Source organism: Perca flavescens, chromosome 13 (assembly GCF_004354835.1).
Source record: "Perca flavescens isolate YP-PL-M2 chromosome 13, PFLA_1.0, whole genome shotgun sequence".
Lineage (NCBI taxonomy): Eukaryota > Metazoa > Chordata > Actinopteri > Perciformes > Percidae > Perca > Perca flavescens.
Window position 1 is genome coordinate 2,161,329 of NC_041343.1, and position 14,393 is coordinate 2,175,721.

Genomic DNA, 14,393 nt, shown 5'->3' on the forward strand with positions numbered 1-14,393 from the left:
GTTCCAGTTCTTCTCTTTCTAACAGTACACTGTTCTTACTGGTTTCAGTTCTTGTGTTTGTCTTTTGAACTCTTCTTCCTTGAGTTGTTGTTCTTCTTGTTTTAAGGTTATCATGTTCATGACATTGTCAAGTTTGTCTCTTTCTGTCTGAAGCTGAAGTGTCAGATCTTTAATGTTGGTTTTCTGTCTGTTGATCTCATCAAACTGACTGTCTGCATGTTCTTTCTTCTTTTGTAGCTCAGTCTTTGTGATTTCCAGTTTGTCTTTTTCCTCTTTTATATCTTGTATCACTTGTTCTAATATGTCACTTTGTTTCAGGATGTCAGACCTCACCAGCTCCAAGTCCAGTTTCTCTTTGTTCATCATCTCACTCTCTCTATCCAGATCCTCTCTGTCTTGCTTCTGCTCTGCCTTTAGTTCTATAAGATGTGTCTTTTCCAACTCAGTCTCTTGTTTCAGTCGATTGGCCATTTCTTGTCTCTGCATGACAATTTCTGACATCGTACTCTTCAACCCTTCTCTTTCTCTCTCTAATGTCTCAGTGTAAGATGACATATTTTCCTTAAGTTTATCCAGAACCTCATGCTTTTGCTCCAAAACACTCAACAGTTTCAATAAGTCTTCATTGTTTTGTTCCAGTCTCATGATTTTGTTTTTCACGTCTTCACTCATCCTTTCATTCAGCTGTTGTAGTTTTTCCCTCAGAGTTTTTGTTGATTTCATTTCATTCAAGAGTTGATCTTCTCTCATTTTCAGCTCTGATCTTTCTCCTTCCATTTTGTCCTTTTCTTTCTGGAGCATTCGTCTGTCCATGTCAGTACTGCTCTTCATCTCATTGAGTTGTTCCCTCTCTCCACTGATGATGTTCATGGCAGTTTCAACCTCTTCTTTCTTCCTGTTGAGATCCTTCCTCAAAAGTTCCAGTTCTTTTCTTTCTACCAGTACACTGTTCTTACTGGTTTCCAGTTCTTGTGTTTGTCTTTTGAACTCTTCTTCCTTGAGTTGTTGTTCTTCTTGTTTTAAGGTTATCATGTTCATGACATTGTCAAGTTTGTCTCTTTCTGTCTGAAGCTGAAGGGTCAGATTTTTAATGTTGGTTTTCTGTCTGTTGATCTCATCAAACTGACTGTCTGCATGTTCTTTCTTCTTTTGTAGCTCAGTCGTTGTGATTTCCAGTTTTTCTTTTTCCTCTTTTATATCTTGTATCACTTGTTCTAATATGTCACTTTGTTTCAGGATTTCAGACCTCATCAGCTCCAAGTCCAGTTTCTCTTTGTTCATCATCTCAATCTCTCTATCCAGATCCTCTCTGTCTTGCTTCCGCTCTGCCTTTAGTTCTATAAGATGTGTCTTTTCCAACTCAGTCTCTTTTTTCAGTCGATTGGCCATTTCTTGTCTCTGCATTACAATTTCTGACATCGTACTCTTCAACCCTTCTCTTTCTCTTTCTAATATCTCAGTGTAAGATAACATATTTTCCTTCAGTTTATCCAGAGCCTCATGCTTTTGCCCCAAAACACTCAACAGTTTTAGTAAGTCTTCATTGTTGTGTTCCAGTCTCATGATTTTCTTTTTCACATCTTCACTCATCCTTTCATTCAGCTGTTGCAGTTTTTCCCTCAGATATTCAAGGGATTTCATTTCATTCAGGAGTTGATCTTCTCTTATTTTCAGCTCAGAACTTTCTCCTTCCATTCTGTCCTTTTCTTTCTCGAGCATTCGTCTGTCCAGGTCAATACTACTCTTCATCTCATTGAGTTGTTCTCTCTCTCCATTGATGGTGATCATGGCAGCTTCAACCTCTTCTTTCTTCCTGTTGAGATCCTTCCTCAAAAGTTCCAGTTCTTCTCTTTCTAACAGTACACTGTTCTTACTGGTTTCCAGTACTTGTATTTGTCTTATGAACTCTTCTTCCTTGAGTTGTTGTTCTTCTTGTTTTAAGGTTATCATGTTCATGACATTGTCAAGTTTGTCTCTTTCTGTCTGAAGCTGAATGGTCAGATCTTCAATGTTGATTTTCTCTCTGTTGATCTCATAAAACTGACTTTCTGCATGTTCTTTCTTCTGTTGTAGCTCAGTCTTTGTGTTTTTCAGTTTTTCTTTTTCCTCGTCTATATCTTGTATCACTTGTTCTAATATGTCACTTTGTTTCAGTATGTCAGACCTCATCATCTCCAAGTCCAGTTTCTCTTTGTTCATCATCTCACTCTCTCTATCCAGATCCTCTCTGTCTTGCTTCTGCTCTGCCTTTAGTTCTATAAGATGTGTCTTTTCCAACTCAGCCTCTTGTTCAGTCGATTGGCCATTTCTTGTCTCTGCATAACAATTTCTGACATCGTACTCTTCAACCCTTCTCTTTCTCTTTCTAATATCTCAGTGTAAGATGACATATTTTCCTTCAGTTTATCCAGAGCCTCATGCTTTTTCCCCAAAACACTCAACAGTTTTAGTAAGTCTTCATTGTTTTGTTCCAGTCTCATGATTTTGTTTTTCACATCTTCACTCATCCTTTCATCCAGCTGTTGCAGTTTTTCCCTCAGATATTCTAGGGATTTCATTTCATTCTGGAGTTGATCTTCTCTTATTTTCAGCTCTGATCTTTCTCCTTCCATTCTGTCCTTTTCTTTTCTCGAGCATTCGTCTGTCCAGGTCAGTACTACTCTTCATCTCATTGAGTTGTTCTCTCTCTCCATTGATGGTGATCATGGCAGCTTCAACCTCTTCTTTCTTCCTGTTTAGATCCTTCCTCAAAAGTTCCAGTTCTTCTCTTTCTACCAGTACACTGTTCTTACTGGTTTCCAGTTCTTGTGTTTGTCTTTTGAACTCTTCTTCCTTGAGTTGTTGTTCTTCTTGTTTTAAGGTAATCATGTTCATGACATTGTCAAGTTTGTCTCTTTCTGTCTGAAGCTGAAGTGTCAGATCTTTAATGTTGGTTTTCTGTCTGTTGATGTCATCAAACTGACTGTCTGCATGTTCTTTCTTCTTTTGTAGCTCAGTCTTTGTGATTTCCAGTTTGTCTTTTTCCTCTTTTATATCTTGTATCACTTGTTCTAATATGTCACTTTGTTTTAGGATGTCAGACCTCATCAGCTCAAGTCCAATTTCTCTTTGTTCATCATCTCACTCTCTCTATCCAGATCCTCTCTGTCTTGCTTCTGCTCTGCCTTTCGTTCTATAAGATGTGTCTTTTCCAACTCAGTCTCTTGTTTCAGTCGATTGGCCATTTCTTGTCTCTGCATGACAATTTCTGACATCGTACTCTTCAACCCTTCTCTTTCTCTTTCTAATATCTCAGTGTAAGATGACATATTTTCCTTCAGTTTATCAGAGCCTCATGCTTTTGCCCCAAAACACTCAACAGTTTTAGTAAGTCTTCATTGTTTTGTTCCAGTCTCATGATTTTGTTTTTCACATCTTCACTCATCCTTTCATCCAGCTGTTGCAGTTTTTCCCTCAGATATTCTAGGGATTTCATTTCATTCTGGAGTTGATCTTCTCTTATTTTCAGCTCTGACCTTTCTCCTTCCATTCTGTCCTTTTCTTTTCTCTAGCATTCGTCTGTCCATGTCAGTACTATTCTTCTTCTCATTGAGTTGGTCTCTTTCTCCACTGATGATGTTCATGGCAGCTTCAACCTCTTCTTTCTTCCTCTTGAGATCCTTCCTCAAAAGTTCCAGTTCTTCTCTTTCTACCAGTACACTGTTCTTACTGGTTTCCAGCTCTTGTGTTTGTCTTTTGAACTCTTCTTCCTTGAGTTGTTGTTCTTCTTGTTTTAAGGTAATCATGTTCATGACATTGTCAAGTTTGTCTCTTTCTGTCTGAAGCTGAAGGGTCAGATCTTTAATGTTGGTTTTCTGTCTGTTGATCTCATGAAACTGACTGTCTGCATGTTCTTTCTTCTTTTGTAGCTCAGTCTTTGTGATTTCCAGTTTGTCTTTTTCCTCTTTTATATCTTGTATCACTTGTTCTAATATGTCACTTTGTTTCAGGATGTCAGACCTCATCAGCTCCAAGTCCAGTTTCTCTTTGTTCATCATCTCACTCTCTCTATCCAGATCCTCTCTGTCTTGCTTCTGCTCTGCCTTTAGTTCTATAAGATGTGTCTTTTCCAACTCAGTCTCTTTTTTCAGTCGATTGGCCATTTCTTGTCTCTGCATTACAATTTCTGACATCGTACTCTTCAACCCTTCTCTTTCTCTTTCTAATATCTCAGTGTAAGATGACATATTTTCCTTCAGTTTATCCAGAGCCTCATGCTTTTGCCCCAAAACACTCAACAGTTTTAGTAAGTCTTCATTGTTTTTGTTCCAGTCTCATGATTTTTTTTTCACATCTTCACTCATCCTTTCATTCAGCTGTTGCAGTTTTTCCCTCAGATATTCTAGGGATTTCATTTCATTCAGGAGTTGATCTTCTCTTATTTTCAGCTCAGACCTTTCTCCTTCCATTCTGTCCTTTTCTTTCTCTAGCATTCGTCTGTCCATGTCAGTACTACTCTTCATCTCATTGAGTTGTTCTCTTTCTCCATTGATGGTGTTCATGGCAGCTTCAACCTCTTCTTTCTTCCTGTTGAGATCCTTCCTCAAAAGTTCCAGTTCTTCTCTTTCTAACAGTACACTGTTCTTACTGGTTTCCAGCTCTTGTGTTTGTCTTTTGAACTCTTCTTCCTTGAGTTGTTGTTCTTCTTGTTTTAAGGTAATCATGTTCATGACATTGTCAAGTTTGTCTCTTTCTGTCTGAAGCTGAATGGTCAGATCTTTAATGTTGGTTTTCTGTCTGTTGATCTCATAAAACTGACTGTCTGCATGTTCTTTCTTCTTTTGTAGCTCAGTCTTTGTGATTTTCAGTTTTTCTTTTTCCTCTTTTATATCTTGTATCACTTGTTCTAATATGTCACTTTGTTTCAGGATGTCAGACCTCATCATCTCAAGTCCAGTTTCTCTTTGTTCATCATCTCACTCTCTCTATCCAGATCCTCTCTGTCTTGCTTCTGCTCTGCCTTTAGTTCTATAAGATGTGTCTTTTCCAACTCAGTCTCTTGTTTCAGTCGATTGGCCATTTCTTGTCTCTGCATGACAATTTCTGACATCGTACTCTTCAACCCTTCTCTTTCTCTTTCTAATATCTCAGTGTAAGATGACATATTTTCCTTCAGTTTATCCAGAACCTCATGCTTTTGCCCCAAAACACTCAACAGTTTTAATAAGTCTTCATTGTTTTGTTCCAGTCTCATGATTTTGTTTTCACATCTTCACTCATCCTTTCATTCAGCTGTTGCAGTTTTTCCCTCAGATATTCTAGGGATTTCATTTCATTCTGGAGTTGATCTTCTCTTATTTTCAGCTCTGATCTTTCTCCTTCCATTCTGTCCTTTTCTTTCTCGAGCATTCGTCTGTCCATGTCAGTACTACTCTTCATCTCATTGAGTTGTTCTCTCTCTCCATTGATGATGTTCATGGCAGCTTCAACCTCTTCTTTCTTCCTGTTTGAGATCCTTCCTCAAAGTTCCAGTTCTTCTCTTTCTACCAGTACACTGTTCTTACTGGTTTCCAGTTCTTGTGTTTGTCTTTTGAACTCTTCTTCCTTGAGTTGTTGTTCTTGTTGTTTTAAGGTAATCATGTTCATGACATTGTCAAGTTTGTCTCTTTCTGTCTGAAGCTGAAGTGTCAGATCTTTAATGTTGGTTTTCTGTCTGTTGATGTCATCAAACTGACTGTCTGCATATTCTTTCTTCTTTTGTAGCTCAGTCTTTGTGATTTCCAGTTTGTCTTTTCCTCTTTTATATCTTGTATCACTTGTTCTAATATGTCACTTTGTTTTAGGATGTCAGACCTCATCAGCTCAAGTCCAATTTCTCTTTGTTCATCATCTCACTCTCTCTATCCAGATCCTCTCTGTCTTGCTTCTGCTCTGCCTTTCGTTCTATAAGATGTGTCTTTTCCAACTCAGTCTCTTGTTTCAGTCGATTGGCCATTTCTTGTCTCTGCATGACAATTTCTGACATCGTACTCTTCAACCCTTCTCTTTCTCTTTCTAATATCTCAGTGTAAGATGACATATTTTCCTTCAGTTTATCCAGAGCCTCATGCTTTTGCCCCAAAACACTCAACAGTTTTAGTAAGTCTTCAATGTTTTGTTCCAGTCTCATGATTTTGTTTTTCACATCTTCACTCATCCTTTCATTCAGCTGTTGCAGTTTTTCCCTCAGATATTCTAGGGATTTCATTTCATTCAAGAGTTGATCTTCTCTTATTTTCAGGTCAGACCTTTCTCCTTCCATTCTGTCCTTTTCATTCTCTAGCATTCGTCTGTCCATGTCAGTACTATTCTTCTTCCGATTGAGTTGGTCTCTTTCTACACTGATGATGTTCATGGCAGCTTCAACCTCTTCTTTCTTCCTGTTGAGATCCTTCCTCAAAAGTTCCAGTTCTTCTCTTTCTACCAGTACACTGTTCTTACTGGTTTCCAGTTCTTGTGTTTGTCTTTTGAACTCTTCTTCCTTGAGTTGTTGTTCTTCTTGTTTTAAGGTAATCATGTTCATGACATTGTCAAGTTTGTCTCTTTCTGTCTGAAGCTGAAGTGTCAGATCTTTAATGTTGGTTTTCTGTCTGTTGATCTCATCAAACTGACTGTCTGCATGTTCTTTCTTCTTTTGTAGCTCAGTCTTTCTGATTTCCAGTTTGTCTTTTTCCTCTTTTATATCTTGTATCACTTGTTCTAATATGTCACTTTGTTTCAGGATGTCAGACCTCATCAGCTCAAGTCCAGTTTCTCTTTTTTCATCATCTCACTCTCTCTATCAGATCCTCTCTGTCTTGCTTCTGCTCTGCCTTTAGTTCTATAAGATGTGTCTTTTCCAACTCAGTCTCTTTTTTCAGTCGATTGGCCATTTCTTGTCTCTGCATGACAATTTCTGACATTGTACTCTTCAACCCTTCTCTTTCTCTTTCTAATATCTCAGTGTAAGATGACATATTTTCCTTCAGTTTTATCAGAGCCTCATGCTTTTGCCCCAAAACACTCAACAGTTTTAGTAAGAAGTCTTCATTGTTTTGTTCCAGTCTCATGATTTTTGTTTTTCACATCTTCACTCATCCTTTCATTCAGCTGTTGCAGTTTTTCCCTCAGATATTCAAGGGATTTCATTTCATTCAGGAGTTGATCTTCTCTTATTTTCAGCTCAGACCTTTCTCCTTCCATTCTGTCCTTTTCTTTCTCGAGCATTCGTCTGTCCAGGTCAATACTACTCTTCATCTCATTGAGTTGTTCTCTCTCTCCATTGATGGTGATCATGGCAGTTTCAACCTCTTCTTTCTTCCTGTTGAGATCCTTCCTCAAAAGTTCCAGTTCTTCTCTTTCTAACAGTACACTGTTCTTACTGGTTTCCAGTACTTGTATTTGTCTTATGAACTCTTCTTCCTTGAGTTGTTGTTCTTCTTGTTTTAAGGTTATCATGTTCATGACATTGTCAAGTTTGTCTCTTTCTGTCTGAAGCTGAATGGTCAGATCTTCAATGTTGATTTTCTCTCTGTTGATCTCATAAAACTGACTTTCTGCATGTTCTTTCTTCTGTTGTAGCTCAGTCTTTGTGTTTTTCAGTTTTTCTTTTTCCTCGTCTATATCTTGTATCACTTGTTCTAATATGTCACTTTGTTTCAGTATGTCAGACCTCATCATCTCCAAGTCCAGTTTCTCTTTGTTCATCATCTCACTCTCTCTATCCAGATCCTCTCTGTCTTGCTTCTGCTCTGCCTTTAGTTCTATAAGATGTGTCTTTTCCAACTCAGCCTCTTGTTTCAGTCGATTGGCCATTTCTTGTCTCTGCATAACAATTTCTGACATCGTACTCTTCAACCCTTCTCTTTCTCTTTCTAATATCTCAGTGTAAGATGACATATTTTCCTTCAGTTTATCCAGAGCCTCATGCTTTTTCCCCAAAACACTCAACAGTTTTAGTAAGTCTTCATTGTTTTGTTCCAGTCTCATGATTTTTGTTTTCACATCTTCACTCATCCTTTCATCCAGCTGTTGCAGTTTTCCCTCAGATATTCTAGGGATTTCATTTCATTCTGGAGTTGATCTTCTCTTATTTTCAGCTCTGATCTTTCTCCTTCCATTCTGTCCTTTTCTTTCACGAGCATTCGTCTGTCCAGGTCAGTACTACTCTTCATCTCATTGAGTTGTTCTCTCTCTCCATTGATGGTGATCATGGCAGCTTCAACCTCTTCTTTCTTCCTGTTTAGATCCTTCCTCAAAGTTCCAGTTCTTCTCTTTCTACCAGTACACTGTTCTTACTGGTTTCCAGTTCTTGTGTTTGTCTTTTGAACTCTTCTTCCTTGAGTTGTTGTTCTTCTTGTTTTAAGGTAATCATGTTCATGACATTGTCAAGTTTGTCTCTTTCTGTCTGAAGCTGAAGTGTCAGATCTTTAATGTTGGTTTTCTGTCTGTTGATGTCATCAAACTGACTGTCTGCATGTTCTTTCTTCTTTTGTAGCTCAGTCTTTGTGATTTCCAGTTTGTCTTTTCCTCTTTTATATCTTGTATCACTTGTTCTAATATGTCACTTTGTTTTAGGATGTCAGACCTCATCAGCTCAAGTCCAATTTCTCTTTGTTCATCATCTCACTCTCTCTATCCAGATCCTCTCTGTCTTGCTTCTGCTCTGCCTTTCGTTCTATAAGATGTGTCTTTTCCAACTCAGTCTCTTGTTTCAGTCGATTGGCCATTTCTTGTCTCTGCATGACAATTTCTGACATCGTACTCTTCAACCCTTCTCTTTCTCTTTCTAATGTCTCAGTGTAAGATGACATATTTTCCTTCAGTTTATCAGAGCCTCATGCTTTTCCCCAAAACACTCAACAGTTTTAGTAAGTCTTCATTGTTTTGTTCCAGTCTCATGATTTTGTTTTTCACATCTTCACTCATCCTTTCATCCAGCTGTTGCAGTTTTCCCTCAGATATTCTAGGGATTTCATTTCATTCAGGAGTTGATCTTCTCTTATTTTCAGCTCAGACCTTTCTCCTTCCATTCTGTCCTTTTTCTTTCTCGAGCATTCGTCTGTCCAGGTCAGTACTACTCTTCATCTCATTGAGTTGTTCTCTCTCTCCATTGATGGTGATCATGGCAGTTTCAACCTCTTCTTTCTTCCTGTTGAGATCCTTCCTCAAAAGTTCCAGTTCTTCTCTTTCTAACAGTACACTGTTCTTACTGGTTTCCAGTACTTGTGTTTGTCTTTTGAACTCTTCTTCCTTGAGTTGTTGTTCCTCTTGTTTTAAGGTTATCATGTTCATGACATTCTCAAGTTTGTCTCTTTCTGTCTGAAGCTGAAGTGTCAGATCTTTAATGTTGGTTTTCTGTCTGTTGATCTCATCAAACTGACTGTCTGCATGTTCTTTCTTCTTTTGTAGCTCAGTCTTTGTGATTTCCAGTTTGTCTTTTTCCTCTTTTATATCTTGTATCACTTGTTCTAATATGTCACTTTGTTTCAGGATGTCAGACCTCATCAGCTCAAGTCCAATTTCTCTTTGTTCATCATCTCACTCTCTCTATCCAGATCCTCTCTGTCTTGCTTCTGCTCTGCCTTTTCGTTCTATAAGATGTGTCTTTTCCAACTCAGTCTCTTGTTTCAGTCGATTGGCCATTTCTTGTCTCTGCATGACAATTTCTGACATCGTACTCTTCAACCCTTCTCTTTCTCTTTCTAATGTCTCAGTGTAAGATGACATATTTTCCTTAAGTTTATCTAGAACCTCATGCTTTTGCCCCAAAACACTCAACAGTTTCAATAAGTCTTCAATGTTTTGTTCCAGTCTCATGATTTTGTTTTTCACATCTTCACTCATCCTTTCATTCAGCTGTTGCAGTTTTTCCCTCAGATATTCTAGGGATTTCATTTCATTCAAGAGTTGATCTTCTCTTATTTTCAGGTCAGACCTTTCTCCTTCCATTCTGTCCTTTTCATTCTCAGCATTTGTCTGTCCATGTCAGTACTATTCTTCTTCCGATTGAGTTGGTTTCTTTCTACACTGATGATGTTCATGGCAGCTTCAACCTCTTCTTTCTTCCTGTTGAGATCCTTCCTCAAAAGTTCCAGTTCTTCTCTTTCTACCAATACACTGTTCTTACTGGTTTCCAGTTCTTGTGTTTGTCTTTTGAACTCTTCTTCCTTGAGTTGTTGTTCTTCTTGTTTTAAGGTAATCATGTTCATGACATTGTCAAGTTTGTCTCTTTCTGTCTGAAGCTGAAGGGTCAGATTTTTGATGTTGGTTTTCTGTCTGTTGATCTCATCAAACTGACTGTCTGCATGTTCTTTCTTCTTTTGTAGCTCAGTCTTTGTGATTTCCAGTTTGTCTTTTTCCTCTTTTATATCTTGTATCACTTGTTCTAATATGTCACTTTGTTTCAGGATGTCAGACCTCACCAGCTCCAAGTCCAGTTTCTCTTTGTTCATCATCTCACTCTCTCTATCCAGATCCTCTCTGTCTTGCTTCTGCTCTGCCTTTAGTTCTATAAGATGTGTCTTTTCCAACTCAGTCTCTTGTTTCAGTCGATTGGCCATTTCTTGTCTCTGCATGACAATTTCTGACATCGTACTCTTCAACCCTTCTCTTTCTCTCTCTAATGTCTCAGTGTAAGATGACATATTTTCCTTAAGTTTATCCAGAACCTCATGCTTTTGCTCCAAAACACTCAACAGTTTCAATAAGTCTTCATTGTTTTGTTCCAGTCTCATGATTTTGTTTTCATCTTCACTCATCCTTTCATTCAGCTGTTGCAGTTTTTCCCTCAGATATTCTAGGGATTTCATTTCATTCAGAGTTGATCTTCTCTTATTTTCAGGTCAGACCTTTCTCCTTCCATTCTGTCCTTTTCATTCTCCAGCATTTGTCTGTCCATGTCAGTACTATTCTTCTTCCGATTGAGTTGGTTTCTTTCTACACTGATGATGTTCATGGCAGCTTCAACCTCTTCTTTCTTCCTGTTGAGATCCTTCCTCAAAAGTTCCAGTTCTTCTCTTTCTACCAATACACTGTTCTTACTGGTTTCCAGTTCTTGTGTTTGTCTTTTGAACTCTTCTTCCTTGAGTTGTTGTTCTTCTTGTTTTAAGGTAATCATGTTCATGACATTGTCAAGTTTGTCTCTTTCTGTCTGAAGCTGAAGGGTCAGATTTTTAATGTTGGTTTTCTGTCTGTTGATCTCATCAAACTGACTGTCTGCATGTTCTTTCTTCTTTTGTAGCTCAGTCTTTCTGATTTCCAGTTTGTCTTTTTCCTCTTTTATATCTTGTATCACTTGTTCTAATATGTCACTTTGTTTCAGGATGTCAGACCTCATCAGCTCCAAGTCCAGTTTCTCTTTTTTCATCATCTCACTCTCTCTATCCAGATCCTCTCTGTCTTGCTTCTGCTCTGCCTTTAGTTCTATAAGATGTGTCTTTTCCAACTCAGTCTCTTTTTTCAGTCGATTGGCCATTTCTTGTCTCTGCATGACAATTTCTGACATTGTACTCTTCAACCCTTCTCTTTCTCTTTCTAATATCTCAGTGTAAGATGACATATTTTCCTTCAGTTTATCCAGAGCCTCATGCTTTTGCCCCAAAACACTCAACAGTTTTAGTAAGTCTTCATTGTTTTGTTCCAGTCTCATGATTTTGTTTTTCACATCTTCACTCATCCTTTCATTCAGCTGTTGCAGTTTTTCCCTCAGATATTCTAGGGATTTCATTTCATGCAGGAGTTGATCTTCTCTTATTTTCAGCTCAGACCTTTCTCCTTCCATTCTGTCCTTTTCTTTCTCGAGCATTCGTCTGTCCAGGTCAATACTACTCTTCATCTCATTGAGTTGTTCTCTCTCTCCATTGATGGTGATCATGGCAGTTTCAACCTCTTCTTTCTTCCTGTTGAGATCCTTCCTCAAAAGTTCCAGTTCTTCTCTTTCTAACAGTACACTGTTCTTACTGGTTTCCAGTACTTGTATTTGTCTTATGAACTCTTCTTCCTTGAGTTGTTGTTCTTCTTGTTTTAAGGTTATCATGTTCATGACATTGTCAAGTTTGTCTCTTTCTGTCTGAAGCTGAATGGTCAGATCTTCAATGTTGATTTTCTCTCTGTTGATCTCATAAAACTGACTTTCTGCATGTTCTTTCTTCTGTTGTAGCTCAGTCTTTGTGTTTTTCAGTTTTTCTTTTTCCTCGTCTATATCTTGTATCACTTGTTCTAATATGTCACTTTGTTTCAGTATGTCAGACCTCATCATCTCCAAGTCCAGTTTCTCTTTGTTCATCATCTCACTCTCTCTATCCAGATCCTCTCTGTCTTGCTTCTGCTCTGCCTTTAGTTCTATAAGATGTGTCTTTTCCAACTCAGCCTCTTGTTCCAGTCGATTGGCCATTTCTTGTCTCTGCATAACAATTTCTGACATCGTACTCTTCAACCCTTCTCTTTCTCTTTCTAATATCTCAGTGTAAGATGACATATTTTCCTTCAGTTTATCCAGAGCCTCATGCTTTTTCCCCAAAACACTCAACAGTTTTAGTAAGTCTTCATTGTTTTGTTCCAGTCTCATGATTTTGTTTTTCACATCTTCACTCATCCTTTCATCCAGCTGTTGCAGTTTTTCCCTCAGATATTCTAGGGATTTCATTTCATTCTGGAGTTGATCTTCTCTTATTTTCAGCTCTGATCTTTCTCCTTCCATTCTGTCCTTTTCTTTCACGAGCATTCGTCTGTCCAGGTCAGTACTACTCTTCATCTCATTGAGTTGTTCTCTCTCTCCATTGATGGTGATCATGGCAGCTTCAACCTCTTCTTTCTTCCTGTTTAGATCCTTCCTCAAAAGTTCCAGTTCTTCTCTTTCTACCAGTACACTGTTCTTACTGGTTTCCAGTTCTTGTGTTTGTCTTTTGAACTCTTCTTCCTTGAGTTGTTGTTCTTCTTGTTTTAAGGTAATCATGTTCATGACATTGTCAAGTTTGTCTCTTTCTGTCTGAAGCTGAAGTGTCAGATCTTTAATGTTGGTTTTCTGTCTGTTGATGTCATCAAACTGACTGTCTGCATGTTCTTTCTTCTTTTGTAGCTCAGTCTTTGTGATTTCCAGTTTGTCTTTTTCCTCTTTTATATCTTGTATCACTTGTTCTAATATGTCACTTTGTTTTAGGATGTCAGACCTCATCAGCTCCAAGTCCAATTTCTCTTTGTTCATCATCTCACTCTCTCTATCCAGATCCTCTCTGTCTTGCTTCTGCTCTGCCTTTCGTTCTATAAGATGTGTCTTTTCCAACTCAGTCTCTTGTTTCAGTCGATTGGCCATTTCTTGTCTCTGCATGACAATTTCTGACATCGTACTCTTCAACCCTTCTCTTTCTCTCTCTAATGTCTCAGTGTAAGATGACATATTTTCCTTCAGTTTATCCAGAGCCTCATGCTTTTTCCCCAAAACACTCAACAGTTTTAGTAAGTCTTCATTGTTTTGTTCCAGTCTCATGATTTTGTTTTTCACATCTTCACTCATCCTTACATCCAGCTGTTGCAGGTTTTCCCTCAGATATTCTAGGGATTTCATTTCATTCAGGAGTTGATCTTCTCTTATTTTCAGCTCAGACCTTTCTCCTTCCATTCTGTCCTTTTCTTTCTCGAGCATTCGTCTGTCCAGGTCAGTACTACTCTTCATCTCATTGAGTTGTTCTCTCTCTCCATTGATGGTGATCATGGCAGTTTCAACCTCTTCTTTCTTCCTGTTGAGATCCTTCCTCAAAAGTTCCAGTTCTTCTCTTTCTAACAGTACACTGTTCTTACTGGTTTCCAGTACTTGTGTTTGTCTTTTGAACTCTTCTTCCTTGAGTTGATGTTCCTCTTGTTTTAAGGTTATCATGTTCATGACATTCTCAAGTTTGTCTCTTTCTGTCTGAAGCTGAAGTGTCAGATCTTTAATGTTGGTTTTCTGTCTGTTGATCTCATCAAACTGACTGTCTGCATGTTCTTTCTTCTTTTGTAGCTCAGTCTTTGTGATTTCCAGTTTGTCTTTTTCCTCTTTTATATCTTGTATCACTTGTTCTAATATGTCACTTTGTTTCAGGATGTCAGACCTCATCAGCTCCAAGTCCAATTTCTCTTTGTTCATCATCTCACTCTCTCTATCCAGATCCTCTCTGTCTTGCTTCTGCTCTGCCTTTCGTTCTATAAGATGTGTCTTTTCCAACTCAGTCTCTTGTTTCAGTCGATTGGCCATTTCTTGTCTCTGCATGACAATTTCTGACATCGTACTCTTCAACCCTTCTCTTTCTCTCTCTAATGTCTCAGTGTAAGATGACATATTTTCCTTAAGTTTATCTAGAACCTCATGCTTTTGCTCCAAAACACTCAACAGTTTCAATAAGTCTTCAATGTTTTGTTCC

At 38.2% G+C, this 14,393-nt stretch overlaps 2 protein-coding genes across 2 annotated transcripts; both read right to left on the bottom strand.

Annotated features, from left to right (window-relative positions):
- Window positions 1-18: 18 nt before the first annotated feature.
- LOC114566960 (trichohyalin-like) lies at window positions 19-2,199 on the bottom strand. Its single transcript, XM_028595833.1, has one exon. The coding sequence runs from the start codon at window positions 2,197-2,199 to the stop codon at window positions 19-21; it is 2,181 nt and encodes a 726-aa protein (XP_028451634.1).
- Window positions 2,200-5,836: 3,637 nt separating this feature from the next.
- Window positions 5,837-14,257, bottom strand: LOC114566961 (trichohyalin-like). Its single transcript, XM_028595834.1, has 5 exons — window positions 12,860-14,257; window positions 10,940-12,769; window positions 10,026-10,829; window positions 7,084-7,821; window positions 5,837-6,757 (listed from the first exon to the last, which is right to left on the bottom strand). The coding sequence occupies exons 1-5, from the start codon at window positions 14,255-14,257 to the stop codon at window positions 5,837-5,839; spliced, it is 5,691 nt and encodes a 1,896-aa protein (XP_028451635.1).
- Between the last annotated feature and the right edge of the window lie 136 nt (window positions 14,258-14,393).